General features: G+C 33.1%; 1 protein-coding gene across 1 annotated transcript; it reads left to right on the top strand.

The window, feature by feature from the left end:
- Positions 1-1984: 1984 nt before the first annotated feature.
- Positions 1985-16409, top strand: LOC110997848 (transient receptor potential cation channel subfamily V member 5). Its single transcript, XM_045633532.1, has 16 exons — positions 1985-2075; positions 2367-2545; positions 3455-3583; positions 4446-4584; positions 4761-4950; positions 5092-5245; positions 5733-5987; positions 6445-6691; positions 7063-7071; positions 8305-8399; positions 9161-9285; positions 10027-10161; positions 11377-11486; positions 12417-12598; positions 15036-15278; positions 16286-16409. Exons 1-16 carry the CDS (start codon positions 1985-1987, stop codon positions 16376-16378), a joined length of 2376 nt encoding a protein of 791 aa, XP_045489488.1. The 3' UTR covers positions 16379-16409.
- Positions 16410-18467: the final 2058 nt, after the last annotated feature.

The following is an 18467-nucleotide window of genomic DNA, read 5'->3' on the forward strand; positions in this document are numbered from 1 at the left end:
AGAGATAATGATAATACGTAATGCGTTCTATAATGTGGTCAATGGCTTAAAGAGAACAAGCCTATGGATTTCTCCTCCAAACAAGGAACGTCCTTGAACTCGTCGGTTACGTCACGCACTGCGTCACACAGTCATAATTCAAATTATTATGATTATTAATATGGCTTCAATGTGCCTGATGGGAACATTAAAAGACGATCCTCCGCCGTTAATACCAGCCAGCTAACGCCCGAACCCAATAATTAATTCACAATCTCAGATTGTTTTCAGTATGAGATCAGACCGTAACAGTCCATCGACCTATCTGCGTCCCAATAATCAAACCCTACGAAGACAATCCAATTTTGGCGACGGATAGAATGCAAACTCTTCACTCTTTACACTCATACTTGATAATCAAAATAAACCAAATAAAGTCAAGACCGTACAAACAATATAAAAATATACATATCTATGTTTTAAACATATCAAATAGCTTTTTAATTGTTTTAAAAACTGGTGTAAGTTAAAATCTTAAGATACAGTAGAACTGTCATTTTTATACTAAGGTCTATCCACATACAGCGATCCGACCTACTATGCATAGCTTGTATCGACAGATATCTATTACAATACGTCGATTGGTTATTGGCACAGTTTTATCAATATTTGCATTAAGAGACATCTCAGATGGTCAAAAATGGATCGAGATAGGTTGTTGGGTTTGGGCGTAAGACTAACCTTCTGAAAAACATACATATGACTCTTTGCACTACATTAGTCAACGAATTGTATAGGTTAACATACATTTTTTAAAGTTATACTTCTTTTGCGTTAGGAAAAAATGATGTGATTTTTTTTTTCGATGCGCGCGCATACAAACACTACTCTGAAGTTAGTTATAGTCAACATTTTAGTTTTTTTGTGATTATTAAATAAACGTTATTATATATAATGCGTTATAATAATTTTCAATGTATTAAATAGATTTTTCTATTATTAATGTCGTTTCTTCTACAATCATAGTTTTTATCTTGTACACCAAAGTATAACTTCTAACTCAACTGACAATAGTAAAAGGTTAGTTCCTGTAGTTATTAGTTCATTTTGTTTATTATCTAATTATGTTTTTCAAATTGCTTTTATATGCTACGAGAGGATTCTATTTTATATAAATAAATAAAAATAAACAATTTTGTGTTTTGACTGTTAAACCTCAACAAAGACTATTTTAAACAATATCAATTAAGCCCTTATCTAACGTTCACAAACGATTTAACCGTTGAAATTATCCTTAGCGGACTGTGGAATTGACTTGCGGTGGGGTTCATCCCAGGGAGATACAATCTTCATTTGTTTAAGAGCAAACCAACCTAGCACCTATATTTCACGTAGGTTTAGAAGATGCCAATTAAAATTGTTAGGAAATGTATAAAGCTTTTTATTATACTTTCTAATATTACAGTAACTTAATTTTAAAAAAATAAAAGAGTGTATGTACTTAAGTACACGCGTTAGAAGTTATACTTTTTTGGCATATGGAAAAAAATAACTAAAATGTGATTAACGATAAATATTAAAATTAGTCAAAGAGATTTTATTAAAATAAATAAATTATTAGTAAATACTATCACCGTCGTTTATAAAATTGATTTTAAAACACCAAAATAATATTTATTTATTCACATTGTTTCATAATTTAAAGGAATATACACCTTGAAAATAGTTATCGATTTCCATGCCACCTAGACCTAACTTTATGATGTTGAATTTAGGTGTTGGTAATTTTTCTCCATCGCGCCAAATGAAGTATAACTTTAACAAGACCTAACCCTATTAATTTTTATTACAAATTATTAAATAATGCAATTCTTATTTGAGTTTGAGGCAAAACATTCTTCTTGTGTTGCTTGTTCGAGTAACGACCAAATAAAATCACTAAGCAACAAACATTATTAAATCGATGTGTTGTATAAGTCTCTCTGGAATCTGTTAAAGTGAAAAAATGGGAAATACAGAGAGTAATGTAACCAGTGGCGTGAAAAAGCAGGCTGGCACGTCAACACAGAAGTTGTACAAATTAATAGACCTTAAAGGTCAGACAGGGTAAATATATAGAATATATGTAGAATGAGATTCAGTGATGACAGTGCGCTATATGATTCCCTAAGTCCATTGAGTGTTCCGAAATTCTTGCCCATCATTAGTGGCCTTGACCACACATCTACTACCAGCCTCAATTAATACACGAATCACAGGAGAATTGAGGATAACACAAAGTTATCTTCTTTAGATAAACTAAACTCTTCGTAATATATCACCAAATCAGTAATCAGTTCAAGAGATATAGTGGGTGTCACATACTCCTAGAGTTTTATTTGTTGAAGGTGGTGGATTACTGGTAGACATGATGAAGCGTGCAGTTCAGAACAAGCAGTATGCAGAGATCGATCATGCTATTAAGACAAAAGTGGAACCATTCTTGTATAACAGAGGCAGAGGCCGGTACATACCAATAGCTCATCTTGTGCTGTTAAGAAATAAGGAGCGTGCGAGACATAAGCTGGTACTAAATCAAAATCAAATCAAATCAAATCGTTTATTTGCTAGAATAGTCTTACAATTAGTTATATAAATTACAAAAATCCGCCACATATAAATAGGCATGCAAATGTCATCTTATATTTTATTTATTTATTTATTTACATGAATACATTTATTATCCTTTCATACATGAATGTACTTCTGTTCAAATTCTTATTTTCTACCTTTGTTTATTCATTGATTTTATTCATTATGACACACTTATAAATTATATAAGGGATGCCGTAGACAAGTAATAATTATGAAAAACAAGACTAGTTATTAAATCTTACATTTAGAAAAATACATTTAGAAAAATGACAGCTCAGAGTTAGTTAGACACCAATATTTGTAATAATTCTTATCTTAAAAATACAACGATTTAATCGTTAGGCTTCTTTTTCTTGTATTTAATAACATCTGAAGTGATGTTCCCCGCGTTAATTGCCTAAAACTATACAATTGCCTGAGCATTACTTGTATTTACATAAAAGAAAAAAGAAATCAGTGACGTTACTGTCTGGGCTTCAGATTTCTATATCTCTTTCGTGATCGTTGTTCTTAATAGTCATAGTGATCAGTCACGCTGATTATGTTTCAATCTAAAGCCTTTCCTCACCATGTTTTCTTCGTCGTTATGTGCCGTGATTCGAACTAGAGTAAGAGAGCCATTGCTGGACTGGCTCCTTGCAGTGTAGTAGTTTACCTGGCGAACGTTGTATCGCCTAACAGTTAAAGAATGTTTGATTAACTGAACTTAATTTATTATATAACAATTAGTAAGTTCTCTACTTTATTAAGAATTGAACACGGAAATAAATCAGCAAATTATCTTTAACGAGGGCTTTGAATTTATTTAGTGATAATTATTTTGAGAGCACATTGTTTTTAGTTACCGCCGTTAAGAGGCATGGAGAACCCGGACGAAGAGTTCGACATAGAGAAAGACTGGCCTAACGTGACACAAGAGGAGTATGATGCCAATCCCTCTGGATTTAGAGAACTCTGCTGGGATTTAAAGGTTTGCTTGGGTTTCGTTAAGGACCGCCAAACTCTAAAAAAGTAGACTGTTTCTTTCAATTTTTCGTCATCTTTCATGAAGTAGGGAGAATGACAAAACTACATAAAATATCGATATACGATTTAAATAACTTCGCTTGATAGAAAAACAATCTAAACATTGCCAATTTTTGACACTTTGAAATCATTTTATGACGAAAATGTATATGGAACATGATTTTGAAACTTACACCATACATTTAATCGCAAACCAAGTGATCTATTTTACAAAAAAATTCTTAATTACTGTTTGAAACTATTAAACCAAACAAAATTACTAGCAGAAAAACCAATAAAAATTTTCTTAATCACTAAACGCCAACCTCATTAGACTGTTATTAATAAAAATAGATTGTTAAGTCTATATTACTAGTGAATGTAATCAGGTTTGAAGAAGATTTTTACAAAAATTATGGGGAAAAATTTTTGTTCAATTTTGTCACTTCAAGATTGTCTCACCCATTGACACACACATCGGCCGTGACTGACAGTTTTGCCATATGTTAAAAATCATTTTTAGTAAATTAGGTTAGACTTAAATTACTGATTATTCTTAAGGTAATGAAAAATATAAAAATCAAAAATCATTTATTCATATAGGTAACATAATGTACATTTATGAACGTCAAAAAAAGAAATAAACATTAAATGCTTCTAATTTTAAATTTACAGCCAGTTCTCTAATCAAACCTAGATCGTTGTTTCATGATGTAAAGACACAATATGTATTATTCATTTTATATACGTGTATTACAATAAAAAGAAAATATTAGTATAATTAAAAACAAAGTAATAAAACCTCCTTGAATGTGATTAAAATTTAGGAACGTGGCGCTGTGGGGGAGACAATCCTTCATCTCTGCCTGCTGAATGCAACATCTCTGCTCGCAGACTTGGCGAAACGACTCCTACGCTTCTATCCAAAGATGATTAACGATATTTACATGAGCGACGAATATTATGGTAAGTAATTATCGTTTATTACTAATTAGAACAATCAAATATACAGACATATTGACAATATGCACTAATTTGACCCATTAAAGGTAACTTAACTTCCTGCACAATTTGCCCACTGGCCCATAAAAACATGTCACATGGTGGTTCTGCAGGTCCTGTAAAACCTTTAATATTTTCAGGTGAGAGTGTTCTTCACATGACAATTGTCAACGAAGACCCAACGATGGTGAAGTTCTTATTAGACGCGGGAGCTGATTATCATGAGCGATGTTTTGGTAACTTTATGTGCCCGGAAGACCAAAAAGCGTCGAGATCAGATTCGTTTGATCACGAATGGGTTAATGTTCAACCCGATACGAATTATGAAGGGTTTGTATTATGAAAATATGGAAAAGCTTGGGTTTTTCACCCATATTCTGGACGGCATTAATATTCTGGATCGTCCAAATCCATTTTTGGTCTAAAGCATTGCGAGGCATGATTAACAGATATAAAACTCTTTTTTCATAGTTACGTGTACTGGGGAGAATATCCACTGAGCTTTGCAGCCTGTCTTGCCCAAGAAGAGAGCTATAGACTCATTCTGGCTCGAGGAGCAAATCCAGACAAACAAGACACAAATGGAAATACAGTGTTACATATGCTTGTTATATATGATAAAGTGGTAAGTAGCAGTATTTTTATATAGATCCGGAGGCAAACGGGCAGGAGGCTCATCTGAAGTTAAGTAAGGCAGGGTAGGGCAGGGGTCCATGGACACTGTTAATGGCAGTGGGCACGCGAGTTGCCGGCCTATTAAGAATTGGTACGCTATTTTCTTGAAGAAAGTTAAGTCTTAGTCGGTATACTCGAGGTCCGGTGATGAAACTCAGACGCAGGTATTGATCCGAATAACTGCTCTGAACACTTCATGATAAATACGGTACAAGATGCAGTACGTTGCGATGAGATGTGGGTCTCATCATAACATAAATTCTTCTTCTTTTTAAATACCCTATCTACGACATTTAAGGTACTTTTCCTTCACGTTCTATAACTTTGGGATGCCCTGTATTGATTACTATTTCAATTTTAAAAATGAATCAAAGTGTTATAGGTACATTGGAATAAATTATTAAAAAGTGTAATATTTTGATCGAAATTGTTTGCAGAATACATTTGATATGGCGTATGAAGTTGGGGCATCATTGAACATCAGAAACGTAAGGAACCTCACGCCTTTGACCCTGGCAGCTAAACTCGCCAGGACCGAGCTCTTCTTCCACATCCTGAACATAGAAAGAGAGATATATTGGCAAATTGGTGCAACCACCTGTGCTGCGTACCCTTTGGGGCAAGTCGATACTATTGATACCCAGACGGGGCTTATTAGTAAGGATTCAGCGTTAAATTTAGTTGTATTTGGGGTAAGTGATAATACAATGGTGCTTCTACATGAGCCGAAAAGTTTCCATTTATATACTAAGATTAGTCTCAAACCTCAAAATAGGCTTCAATTTCAAATTTCAAATTCATTTAAAATTACATCTACTGCCAGTACTTAAATTTAGGGGTAGAACGGACGAGAAGAACTGTTAATCAACTCTCAGCAACTTTTAAGTTTTTTAAAAAGAGTGGTGGAGAGTTGATTGACAGTTCCAACCATTACACCATTCATGTTCTACATGAAATCTTTAGGTAATTAACTATATACCAATGAAAAAAAAAAGATTTGTTAATTGTCTGATAGGGGATCAGCAAGGAGCTTATATTCTTGTGGGAACAACACATAGTCAAAATAACTAACATCACCGCATACACGAATTGACCCTCCCGTCACACTCTAGCCATAGATTTCTACGAAAGATATAACGCCATTTACAGGAAAAAGACGAACACCTGGAACTTCTGGAAGGCATGTTGATCGATCTGCTAAAAACAAAATGGAATACATTTGTAAAATTTCGTTTCTATCGACAATTTATTCTCTTTGCCTGTTATTTCGTCGTGTCTCTCGTCTGCTTTACACTGCGACCTGGGCCACCTGATCGGCCGCTGAATTCCACTGTAGTGAATACTACAGCAGCATCTATCACCAATAGTGTTGATGCTGAAGTGGCTACAGAAGTTGGTGAGTATATTTAGTAATTTTAAGACTTTAGAAGAGATTAAATGCTCCAAAATTTGCAGGTCATGAGAGCTCTTCATCATCATCATCAATACAGCTTGTGTGGCTTAGCCTTATCAGCACGAACACCTATTGTTTCGAGGACCTTGACAAGTCCATCCCACCAACCCAGGACTAACGGGTTTTCTCCATGTTTATTTAATAATAATATATTTACTTAAAGTATAATAAAACCAATCGTAATAGGCTGTTTGTTTAATAATAATAATAATTTATTTGCAAGAGTATCGTACAAAAATGAGCAGTAATAATAATAATAATCATTATTTCTTCTCTCACATGTATACAAGGTTATGATTAAACTAAGATGATAGCATTTGGAAGTTTATGTGAGAGACTGGTCTCCGTAACAGGAGACCTGAGTGACAGACAGCCACTCCACCACCACAGTGGCAGTGTTTGCCAAGTGACTTTATCTTATCCATGAGTTCATGGGTTCGATTCTCGACTGTGCACCAATGCTCTTTCTATCTATGTGCATTAAAATTAGTTTTCATTTTCCTTGTTCTTAGTTTTTAATCATTTTTATTATTTAGGTTAGGTTAAGAAAATGGTAAATTTTATATATTTATTTGTTAAGTTTAGTTACATGAATAAAATTTATTAATTTTAATGTGTATGCATAAAATTATTCTAGAAAATATGACATCACCAATTTTACACATATACATCAACTATTTGAACATAAGCGAGCTAGCAATGGACAAAATTTAACAAGCAATCACAAAATAAAATCAATTATTAACTAAAACTAAATATACCTCATTAAGAGCGGTATTTTGTATTATATATAATAATACAGAAGGTAATACAAAATAAAAAATAAAATAAATATAATTTCAGAAAACTGTACTCTTCTCCATTTAGCTGAGAAACTCGCTGTTGAAGTTTTTAATGGAAGCAAAGTCAATGAGACCAAATGTGGTCATTTTAAGAGTCATCCAAAAGTTAAAAGTAAGTCAAAAGTAAGATCTCTGTGGGCAAATAAAACTTCGCCAGTATGCTTTTGGCTCAAATGGACTACGTGTGTCAGGCACAGATGGTTGTTAACATGTTAGAAAAAAAAAGTAAGTAAGTTAAATGTAAGGTCTCTGTGGGCAAATAATACTTCGCCAGTATGCTTTTGACTCAAATGGACTACGTGTGTCAGACACAGATGGTTGTTAACATGTTAGAAAAAAAAAGTAAGTAAGTTAAATGTAAGGTCTCTGTGGGCAAATAATACTCGCCAGTATGCCTTCGACTCAAATGGAGTGTGTCAGGCATAGATAGTTGTTAACATGTTAGAAAAAAAGTAAGTAAGTAAAAAGTAAGATTTCTGGTGGGCAAATAACACTCGCCAGTATACCTACGACTCAAATGGAGTGAGTCAGGCATAGATGGTTGTTAACATGTTAGAAAAAAAAGTAAGGTCTCTGTGGGCAAATAATACTCGCCAGTATGCCTTCGACTCAAATGGCCCACGTGTGTCAGGCACAGATGGTTGTTAACATGTTAGAAAAAACCTGTCTATTACTACATATACTGATAAACAACTGTTTGCTTTAAAATTTCAGCTTCAGATGCACCAAAGGAGTCAGATATGGAGGGCTGGTGGGAGGATTTAACTGAAGAGTGTAGATTGATGAACTTCGATTCTTCACAGGCTAAGGTAAATGGAATTTTTTGTTTGGATTAAGTTTCTTAGGTGTAAAATTCAAATAATTTATTTAATTTTTTTATTTTAACGAAATCTACTGATAAATTTATAAAATCTTCTATCTAATATGTACGACAATGTTTGTAAACATAAGTTTTGGAAAAATAGGAATTAGAAACATAAACAAGATAAGACGAATGCACAATAAAATAAAATTACCAAGAATTTTGGTACTTAAAGCAGAGACAAAAGAATCATCAGCAAACAGCGAATTAGGTTCGATAAAGGCACATTAAACCACAAAATGTATATATAACAAGTGGTTTCATAAATATATATGAAAAAAAATAATCAATGGCGCTACAACCTTTTTAGGTCTTGGCCTCAAATTTCTGAATCTGTTTCATGATCATTTATAAATCTAATAGGCTAGTAGGTGATGAGCCTCCGGTGCCTGACACACGTCGTCGATTTTTTGGGTCTTAGACATGTCGGTTTCCTCACGATATTTTTATTCACCGTTCGAGCAACTGTTAAATGCGCACATAGAAAGAAACTCCATTGGTGCACAGCCGGGGATCGAACCTACGACCTCAGGTATGAGAGTCCCACGCTGAAGCCACTAGGCCAACACTGCTCTTCATTCTCCAGAAGCGTGAAGTGTGAATGTCTTTTTCTCCAGTTTGACTCCCGTACGCCAAAAATGTGCGGGAGTTAGACACACGGGAGCCATTTTTTAGGCCCGTGTTTGAAACTCTAACAATTTATTATAGGTACGAATATGCACCGAACTAATGTTATGGCTCGGAGCTCTCATATACATCGCGGCAGCTCTCCGAGAAGCAAGGTTTCTTGGATTGAAGATGTTCTTTGAGAATTTGAGTACTGTACCATCCAGGTAAAGTGAATTAAATTCTTAAAAGGCCCGCAAGGCACTTGCGAGCCCGCTGGCATTGTGTGTGTCCATGGGCGGCGGTATCACTTAACATCAAGTGAGTCTATTGCCCGTTTGGCCCCTGTTCTATAAAAAAAAACCTAGGTGATACGGGAATTTCTAGATTTTGACTTGTATTGTTCAAAGTTGAAAAGTCAATTTAAAAAAAAAGTTTGAATAATTTATTCTCATAACGACATAGATATTTTACATGAAAACTTAATTATAGTTAACCTATATCGCAAAAATCAAAATACATACAGCGACATTTAAAAAGTTTGGTCCCTGTGTCAGCATTTTCTCGCTGTATTGCGATTCGTTGAGCGAGGATATCAACAGCTCTATGGTCACAAGTACTATGTACCAGGCGCCAACAGTGCTCTTAAATAAACCTTATTGCTTTTAGTATAATATTTGTATTGTTATAAGCCAGGTATTACATCTTCACATTATGTTACTTATATGAATAAATGATAATTGAATTTTTAAATAAGTAATAATTGTCTATAAATCTGTTTCAAACTTTAAATTTATTCTCCATACAATACATCAAATGGAACAGGTGCGATCACAGATAAGTAGACATTAAAATTATACCATAGAGAATGGAATTAAAAAAAAAAAATATGAGTAAGGAAAATGCGCGCCAAAATGAATCTAATTTTTATATTCTTTGCATAAACTACGTCATAATTAATGTTTCAGAGTAATGTTCCTGTTTTCTTGTATCTTAATGGTGATTCTGCCTTCTCTTCGCTTATGGTGTGCTGATGAAGCTGAGGACCATTTAGCGGTGATCATCATGCTAACAACTGCACCTTATTTCTTGTTTTTTTGTCGGTAAGCAAAAACAATAGATTGTGTCTATGTCTAATTATAGTCTTGATAGTAATCTTTTTTCTTTTTTTTTAAATTATATACTACTAATTCATTTAGGTTTTAAATACACTTAATGAATAAAATAAATGTCTTTAATTTATTGCAAGTTCTCAATTCGCTAATAGTTTTTTATATCTCAGTTTTTTACAATTACTAGACATGGATTAAATCTTGTTAATAATAAAAAATGGTGTTGGGTTAGTGGCTTCAGCGTGCGACTGTCATACCTGAGGTCGTAGGCTCGATCCCCGGCTGTGCACCAATGGATTTTCTATGTGCGCATTTAACATTTGCTCGAACGGTGAAGGAAAACATCGTGAGGAAACCGACATGTCTTAGACTCAAAAAGTCGACGACGGGCGTCAGGCACTGAAGGCTGATGACCTATTTGCCTATTAGATTTAAAAATTGATCATGAAACAGATTCAGAAATCTGAGGCCAAGACCTAAAGAGCTTGTAGTGCCACTGATTTATTTATTTTTTGAATATATATAGCTAAAAACATGATAAAAATGCTTAACTTTTTCACAATGGGTTAAAATTACCACAAATAGTCCACCCATCTAGGGGAACTACGTCGAATAATTATGTACAAAGTTTTTCACCTTGTCACACATTACACTCTCCCACTAATTAATTTGCAATTCACACCCATGCTCAAACAACTTACAAAACACATTACACAATTGAAAAGAACTCTCAACAAAAATAAACTCCACTTACATATATACAACATAAGATAGATTTTTTTGGTATGAATTTTTTTGGACCAAGTCGTGGTCAAATCCTTATTTTTGACATAATCAGTCATTAGTCAAAAATTAAAGTTAATCTCCGCCTAAGAATGCAATATACTATACCGTATATCATATATACTGTGTGTGTATACGATCCGTGAAGACTGTGAAGTGCTCAGGTGACTTCTGTGCTTCTGGAAAGAGCTAGGCTGACTAAAGTAGACAGGACTTTACGCAAAACGGACCAAATTGGAGTCTAGTTGCGGAAATTGAGTCCACCTACCATACCATACCATACCATATCATACTGTATATACCGATACGACTACTACTACTACTAAGCCTTATATTTCTGTATCTGTTCTATGATCATATTTCTAAATGAGAGAGGGATGGACTAAGCCAAAACTCCTCAATCAGACATCATTTTATTTTCAGTGGATTCAAAACGGTCGGTCCATTCGTGGTGATGATTTATAGAATGGTGATGGGGGATCTGTTGAGATTTGTGTGTATTTATCTGGTCTTCGTTATGGGATTCTCGCAAGGTAAGTCCCCTGTTATGCATATATATATATATATATATATAGTATATAGTTATATATATAGTTAGAAGATTTAATGCCAGTTCTCAAATTAAGGGTGAAGAATAAGAATAACGGAACCGCCATTTTGTTATAGATAATATTGTTCTTAGCTAAGCTAATAAAATTCAGTATTAGTCCATTGAAATATTAGGTACATTTTTTAGGCCTAACCTTGCGTTTTTTAGAGGACGCAATTTTATTCATTTTGGTTAGTGTAAAGCTAAAACCAAGTTTCTGGGGTCGCCACCCTTGTCCCACTGCCGCTATCTTGAAAATAGGGGTTGAAATGATATTTACGATATATCTCTTAAACCATTTATTTGATTGTTGCAAATTAAATTATCTACAACTTTGGTCCAGTAACTTTTTATCGTAGAACTATAAATAAAAAAGTTATAAGTGAAAATCTTCAGAAATTCGAGAATAAAATTTTATATTTTTCGATGTAACTTTTTTATTTATCATTTTACGAAAATCTGACCATTTTTGTAGATCGTTTTTTGAGGAACAACTTTTATTCGCATCATTTTTTCATTAAGTCAATAGTTAAGGTTTTACAGCGCTCCGAAGTGAGTACTATTTTTCAGTACTCTTAACTATACCTATATTATACGTGTAGCTATAATATGTCATCAGTTATTGTTTGTTTTCTTTTTGTTATCAGAATTTTTTTACTTGCAAATTTTGCAATACATATTATTAATAATTAAATGCCGAATGTGCTGTTTTTTAATTAATCGATCTGAATGTCCCACTTTCTTTGCAAATAAACGAATTATTATTTTTACAATTTTAATTAGCTGCTGTCTTCGCTTCTGATGATTTGCAGCTTAGAAATGCCGCGATACTTTTAAATTGTATTCTATGTTTTATATACAACTCTATTTACAGCGTACTATATAATATTTCTATCCTTCGACAATCCAAATACACCTGAAGGAGTTGATGACTCGGTGTCCAACCCCATGCCGTCTCCGATGGAGAGCATCATGGCGATGTTCCTCATGTCGCTGACGACCTTTTCTGATTACTTCAGCGCCTTTGACAGAACTGCGCACGAGACTGAAGCTAAGGTAACTAATATAAGGAGGATGTGTATGTTAACGAATTTATTAAAATACTACACGATTAAAAAAAATGTGTGCCGTCACGGGACGCCTGGCAGATGTGAAAAATTGACATTATTTTGTAAAAGTAATAAGCACAAAAGAACAGATTGTGATAGGAACTAAATATGTCATAATGATAAAATAAAATATTACGATTTTTTTCCAGATAACGATGACTATTTGTTGAATAAACATTATTTTCATTAAATATTTTTAATGTGAAATTTACTACTGCATTTAGACTGTATATCATACAGTGTGGCGACGCGTCGCCACGCCAGAAATCGGTTTTACGTGCGGCTATAGATGTTTCACATCAAAAATTCTTAAGTAGGCTATTCTTACTACCAATTTTAATAAATGTCTAGTCGTGCAAAATTATTTCGCAATAAATAAAACAGCAAACGTCAAAATATGTTTAAACTGAATAAAGTAATTCGATGTATGTATGTATATGCTTTGCACGTATAATACGAGGGCTGTTCAAGAAATAGTTATAATGGTATAAATTCTCATTGGACAAAATAAATACTGGCAGGCAAATTAATAATAAAAAAAAACTAAGCTCTTTTGTTTTCTTAAAAATGACAACGCAGTAGACGTAGTACGCGATTTTTTAAGTAGCAAGAAAAAAATTGTTTAATATAATAATAAAATAACAAAAGTTAATTGCGCCTCGCATAAGGTAAATTGGGCCGTAGGGGTCAAGTGCACAGGCGGTAATAAAAGATTTAACGCCTCGTTGATAGGTTTAAATAAACGATATATTTTATTAAACATAATACTTTTTAAAGAAAAATCTTTATGGTGTGTTAAAGACATTGTTTGAGTATTATGTATCAGAATCAAATATATGTGTTGCATACGTCCTTCACAGTTATCATTAAAAACCAATTCAATGCCTAAAAGTTGAGTTTATTGCTTTAAGAAATTACGGCACATGTACACAAAAGAAGTGACGGAATATCGTTGAAGCCATTAAATGTGGTTGATTGAATTGAAAAATGGACATGCTTCGTATACGCTTTATTTTAAATAACAGGGGTCAAACTGAATCATTCATCTGATGCATTGACAATTGGCAGATGACGCAAGTGTGTTACGTCATCTCCCAATGTCAAATCTGTCAACATTTGGGGATCATTTTGTTCTGCTAGATGCGTAGGGTTTCGGTTACATATATTTGTGTGTGTTTTTTTAAACAAATCAAAGACGTCGCGCTTATAAAAAAATGGGGGTTCATTTCACAGGTTGATTTTTTCCATGGTGCTTGTAATCTGTATACCAGAGCTATGATACAATAGTTTTTGAAAGCACCTATATAACATATAAGTGATAGTTTTTACAAAAAAAAAAAAACAGTTCGTAATTTTTTATTTCCTTATTATTTATTCAGTTGTAGTCTCTGGCAGAACGACCAGCGCCTAAGCATAATGCAAACCATTCACAACGATAACACACACACATTACAAATTTAAAATGTGCATTGATTTAAAAAAAATCCATGCTATTTTTTTTATAATAATTATTTTGTGTGCTTCTGTGTGTATGTTTCGTAGTCAAAAATGTTATGTATACGTCTATTGTGAACTCATTTAGATCGTTATATAATTCACGATGATTATGGGGGTCATTAATAATGGTTGGCGAATAATGAATACAAATGAGTTATGTAGCAATTTTAACGTAACAAAATGAGTGTATCATTATCCCCTCCGTAGACATGTCAGTTTGAGTTCGATTTCTGCAGAAATAATATTTAAATACGTATGCTACATCGGCAATTTAAATGATGGTATTATCACAACTCCTCTGAATACTCTCCATGGTAAATGAGGATTATTAACTAAAAGTTTAGTTCTCTTTAGGCATGTTATTTCTGTAGCGTCAATAATTTAAAAAAATCAATTTTCCTTTAGTTATATATTTCTCATCGTGTTTGTTTTATTTGCCTATAAGCTCTCATTAAATTTTATTTATTTGGTAATGAATGGATTTATTTTGTATTCATTATATTACTTGAATATCATAAATTAATTTCAGCTAATCAGTAACATGATATAAATTGTATGCGGTATGTAAGTTCGCCGGTCAGCTAGTGAGTATATAATATATATATATATATATAATATTATATATATGAGATGAGAATGTACGGTGCGCCTATTTTTTTTTATAAAACAGGGGGCAAACGGGGAGGAAGCTCACCTGATGTTTAGTGATAACGCCGCCCATGAACACTCTCGATGCTAGAGGGCTCGCGAGTGCGTTGCCGGCCTTTTAAGAATTTGCCTATAGAACGCCTCTCTTCGCGACTCAAAAACAATTGCCCGGAATCTCTCGCAGTCTTCACTAATATCGAGGTATAATACGAAGGTCGCTATTTATCAGATAATTTCAGCTCCTTTTCGTCATCTACATGATACTTGTTGCGGTATTGCTAGTGAACATGTTAATCGCCATGATGGGGAACACGTATCAGAAGATCGCGGAGACCCGAAACGAATGGCAGAGACAGTGGGCCAGAATAGTTCTAGTTGTGGAAAGAGGAGTTCCACCTGCGCAAAGGTTGAAGCAACTCATGACCTATAGCCAGCCCATGGCTAGCGGCAAGAGAGCTTTAGTTTTGCGGATCAATCAAAAGGTAATCTATATATTAATTGACCTTCTCCAAGGTCAAGGTCAGTTGGTACTGAAACCAAGAAGAAGAGCAGTTTTGGTCTAGTGGATTCAGCGACTCTCAGCCCTGAGGTTGTTTGTAGGTTCGATCCCCGGCTGTGCACCAATGGACGGGATTTCCATGGGAGCATCGTGAAAATATCATGAGGAAATCGGCTTGCCTTGGACATTGTTGGTTGCTGATCTAATTTTACATATTTTTGTTATTTTTAGCTTTTTAAAACTACAAACTGTGATTATTTTACTTTTGTCTCTCACACTGTTATATTGTATTTTGTATAGATGTATAATATTCTTCGGTTTTGATATTTGTAAATATGTGAGGAACATGTATACTAATAATACAATAAGAGTAATAACTTTTTCAACGGATTTATATTTATTTAATTATTTTACGTAATTTTAAAATTTTCCCGACATTTCGCATGCTTTACAGCGTGCGTGGTGACACCGTCACTGTGACCGTTATAAAAATAAATAGCTTCAATCCGTTGAAAAAGTGTTTTATTTAAACACTAAACACTAATAGTTTTCTAAAGATTCTAAGTTTGCTAAAAGTGCCTTAGGTTTTGGTGATCGGTCAGGGAGTGAGTGAAAAAAAATTTGAATAGTTATAATTCTTAGACAATTTAAAAAATATACCTTGGTCATACAATCTTTTTTTTATTATTATTATTTTATTTATAACAGATTATTTAGCCACTTTCTTAAAAACAACATTATCAACGATTCAAAGATCAACATCTTCTCAACCTGTCCTATATATATATAATCGCTGCATGTAAACTGAATTCAAGCATATTTTGAAGATACCAAAGTTATTACAGGTCAAAAATGGCGGGTATATTGCTGGATTTGGCGGGTCCATGGTACCCGAGATATAAACCTCATTAATAGGAATCTTTAGTATCACGAAACGAATAAATGAATATTATAATTGTAAATGTATATTAGTTGTTTTAATGTTTTTAGGATGAAGACAAAGAAGAGATGAAGGAAATTCTAGAAATGAAGCGAACACACCAGCGTATTGTCGCAAAGAGGAAGCAAAGAGAGATGACTTGAAGAAAGGTCCAATCGCATCACCGATACGAAACTATCCTCTAAGAAAATAGTCATAATAATGTAGAAAATAAAAAATGTTAATAAAAGTATTTGTGTGCAATTATTTATTCAATTACCATCTAAAATTCGCATATTCCATAGGTCATCAGATCAATGAAAAAATAGATTACATCAAGATATTGAATAGATTACATGTACTCAAACAGTCCTAAGCTGAAAGAATTCTTCTTGTGCGAGCTAGAGCTACTTCAACTAATTATACGAAGCAAAGTGGTCGACCTGGCCGCATACCTCTTGGTTGAAAAACCAAAGACAATGGTTTGGTCAAAGCACCTATAACTGCGTTTATAAGTATGGGGTCATGCTGCTGATGTCGAAACTATTTTCATCCTGAAGAAGAGGGCTATTCGTGCAATATATAATTTAAAATGTAGGGAACTCTCTGAGAGATAAATTCAAGGAAATTAATATACTTACCTTTTCTTTGCAATATATAATATATATATATATATATATATATATATAATATGTATACAAAAATAGTGATAAGTTTAGTCGCATAGAACATGCACGCAATGTTAATAAGTACTCGGAACAAACGCAGGCTGCAATTTCCGCATACTAAAGTTAAGACTATCTAAAGTTAAACACTTTTATAATTTATTTAGTTAGGAAAAGTTAGTTGGCTTAAAAGTTACTAATCACAAAATTAGTTCTCACAGAAAAATAAATTTGTTTTAATATAGCTGGTGACGATTTCAAATAAGAATTTAACTCTCACATTTTTTTATATTCAGCTGCTCCAATTTTCGCGCGATTTCTGAAAACGGGCAATTTTGCGACCCACTATTCATTTCGGGATCACCGGGACTCGTAATAGGAAAAAGGGATAGTCCCGTTCAGTTATGAATAGGGATTTTTAAAGAAACACATCAGATATGCCAGTGTTTCCATTATATAAAACAAAGTTTTTACATAACACAGGCACACAATAGCAAAATATTTACAGTGAAGGGTGGGCAAGATGACTGACTATTTATTCAACGATTGATGATAAGAAAAACATGTTTTAGGCATATTTAAAATAAATGCCAACTTTCCTTATGTTAATTGCATACAATGAGATTGTGTCACAGATAATAAGTGGGTCGTGATGATATTTGCATAATACTTCATCAAATCATTGTATTTGATTGTTGGCAATAAATTTGATTGAATTGACAATTATTTTTTTTTGCCTATAAATCAATTTGACATAACTCTTATATTATATAACTCAAAACTAATGCAAAAACTATCTTTTACGATTTATAAGTGCGTTTAAGTAACGAGTATTATTATTAGTAAGAGTTATTGGTAAGTTATTATCATATCTGATGGGTTCTATTTAAAATATAATGACTTTTTTCTTTATCTAATGCGGTATTTACACGTTTCCCAAAATAGAGAAGCGGTGGTCTAGAAATAGAGCATCCTTAAGGAATCCGAAGAACCCTTTATAATTTTGATGTTAGGTAATTTTTGGGTGGAAATAATGAAGATACTTAAACAATTGTTTATCGTTTTATTACTAAGGTTATTTTAGACTATTTATTTTAGACATAAAAACATTAAAACCTATGCTATTATTTGTCATAAAAAAACAAAAATTTAATAATTTTGGGCATTTTAAAAGTATTAGAAGAATTATATTTGAATTCAAAGGTATTTTAAAAACTTAATTAGTATATAATCTGGGGTATATTTCATTTAGCTATTTATCTTGTATCATACTTAATTTATTTGTCAATAAATCAATAACATATAGTTTTATTTCAAAATTAATATTTTTTTCTTTTGTATCATTATTGAGTTACTGTAAGAATACAAAATAAGAAAATAAATAATGTTTTACGCTTTTAAATAATTGTAAATAGAAGCTGAAGGCTTGTTACTCAGATAATAAATAATTGTAATTTGATTTATTTATTTTATTCACATTTATTTATTACACCTGGGGTAGACAGAGACCACCGATCTTCACTTAAGGTCCTTACTTCTCTTGCTACATCCACTTTCTTGCAATGCTCTGGTTATTGGTACTTTTAAC

Source organism: Pieris rapae, chromosome 23 (genome assembly GCF_905147795.1).
Source record: "Pieris rapae chromosome 23, ilPieRapa1.1, whole genome shotgun sequence".
Lineage (NCBI taxonomy): Eukaryota > Metazoa > Arthropoda > Insecta > Lepidoptera > Pieridae > Pieris > Pieris rapae.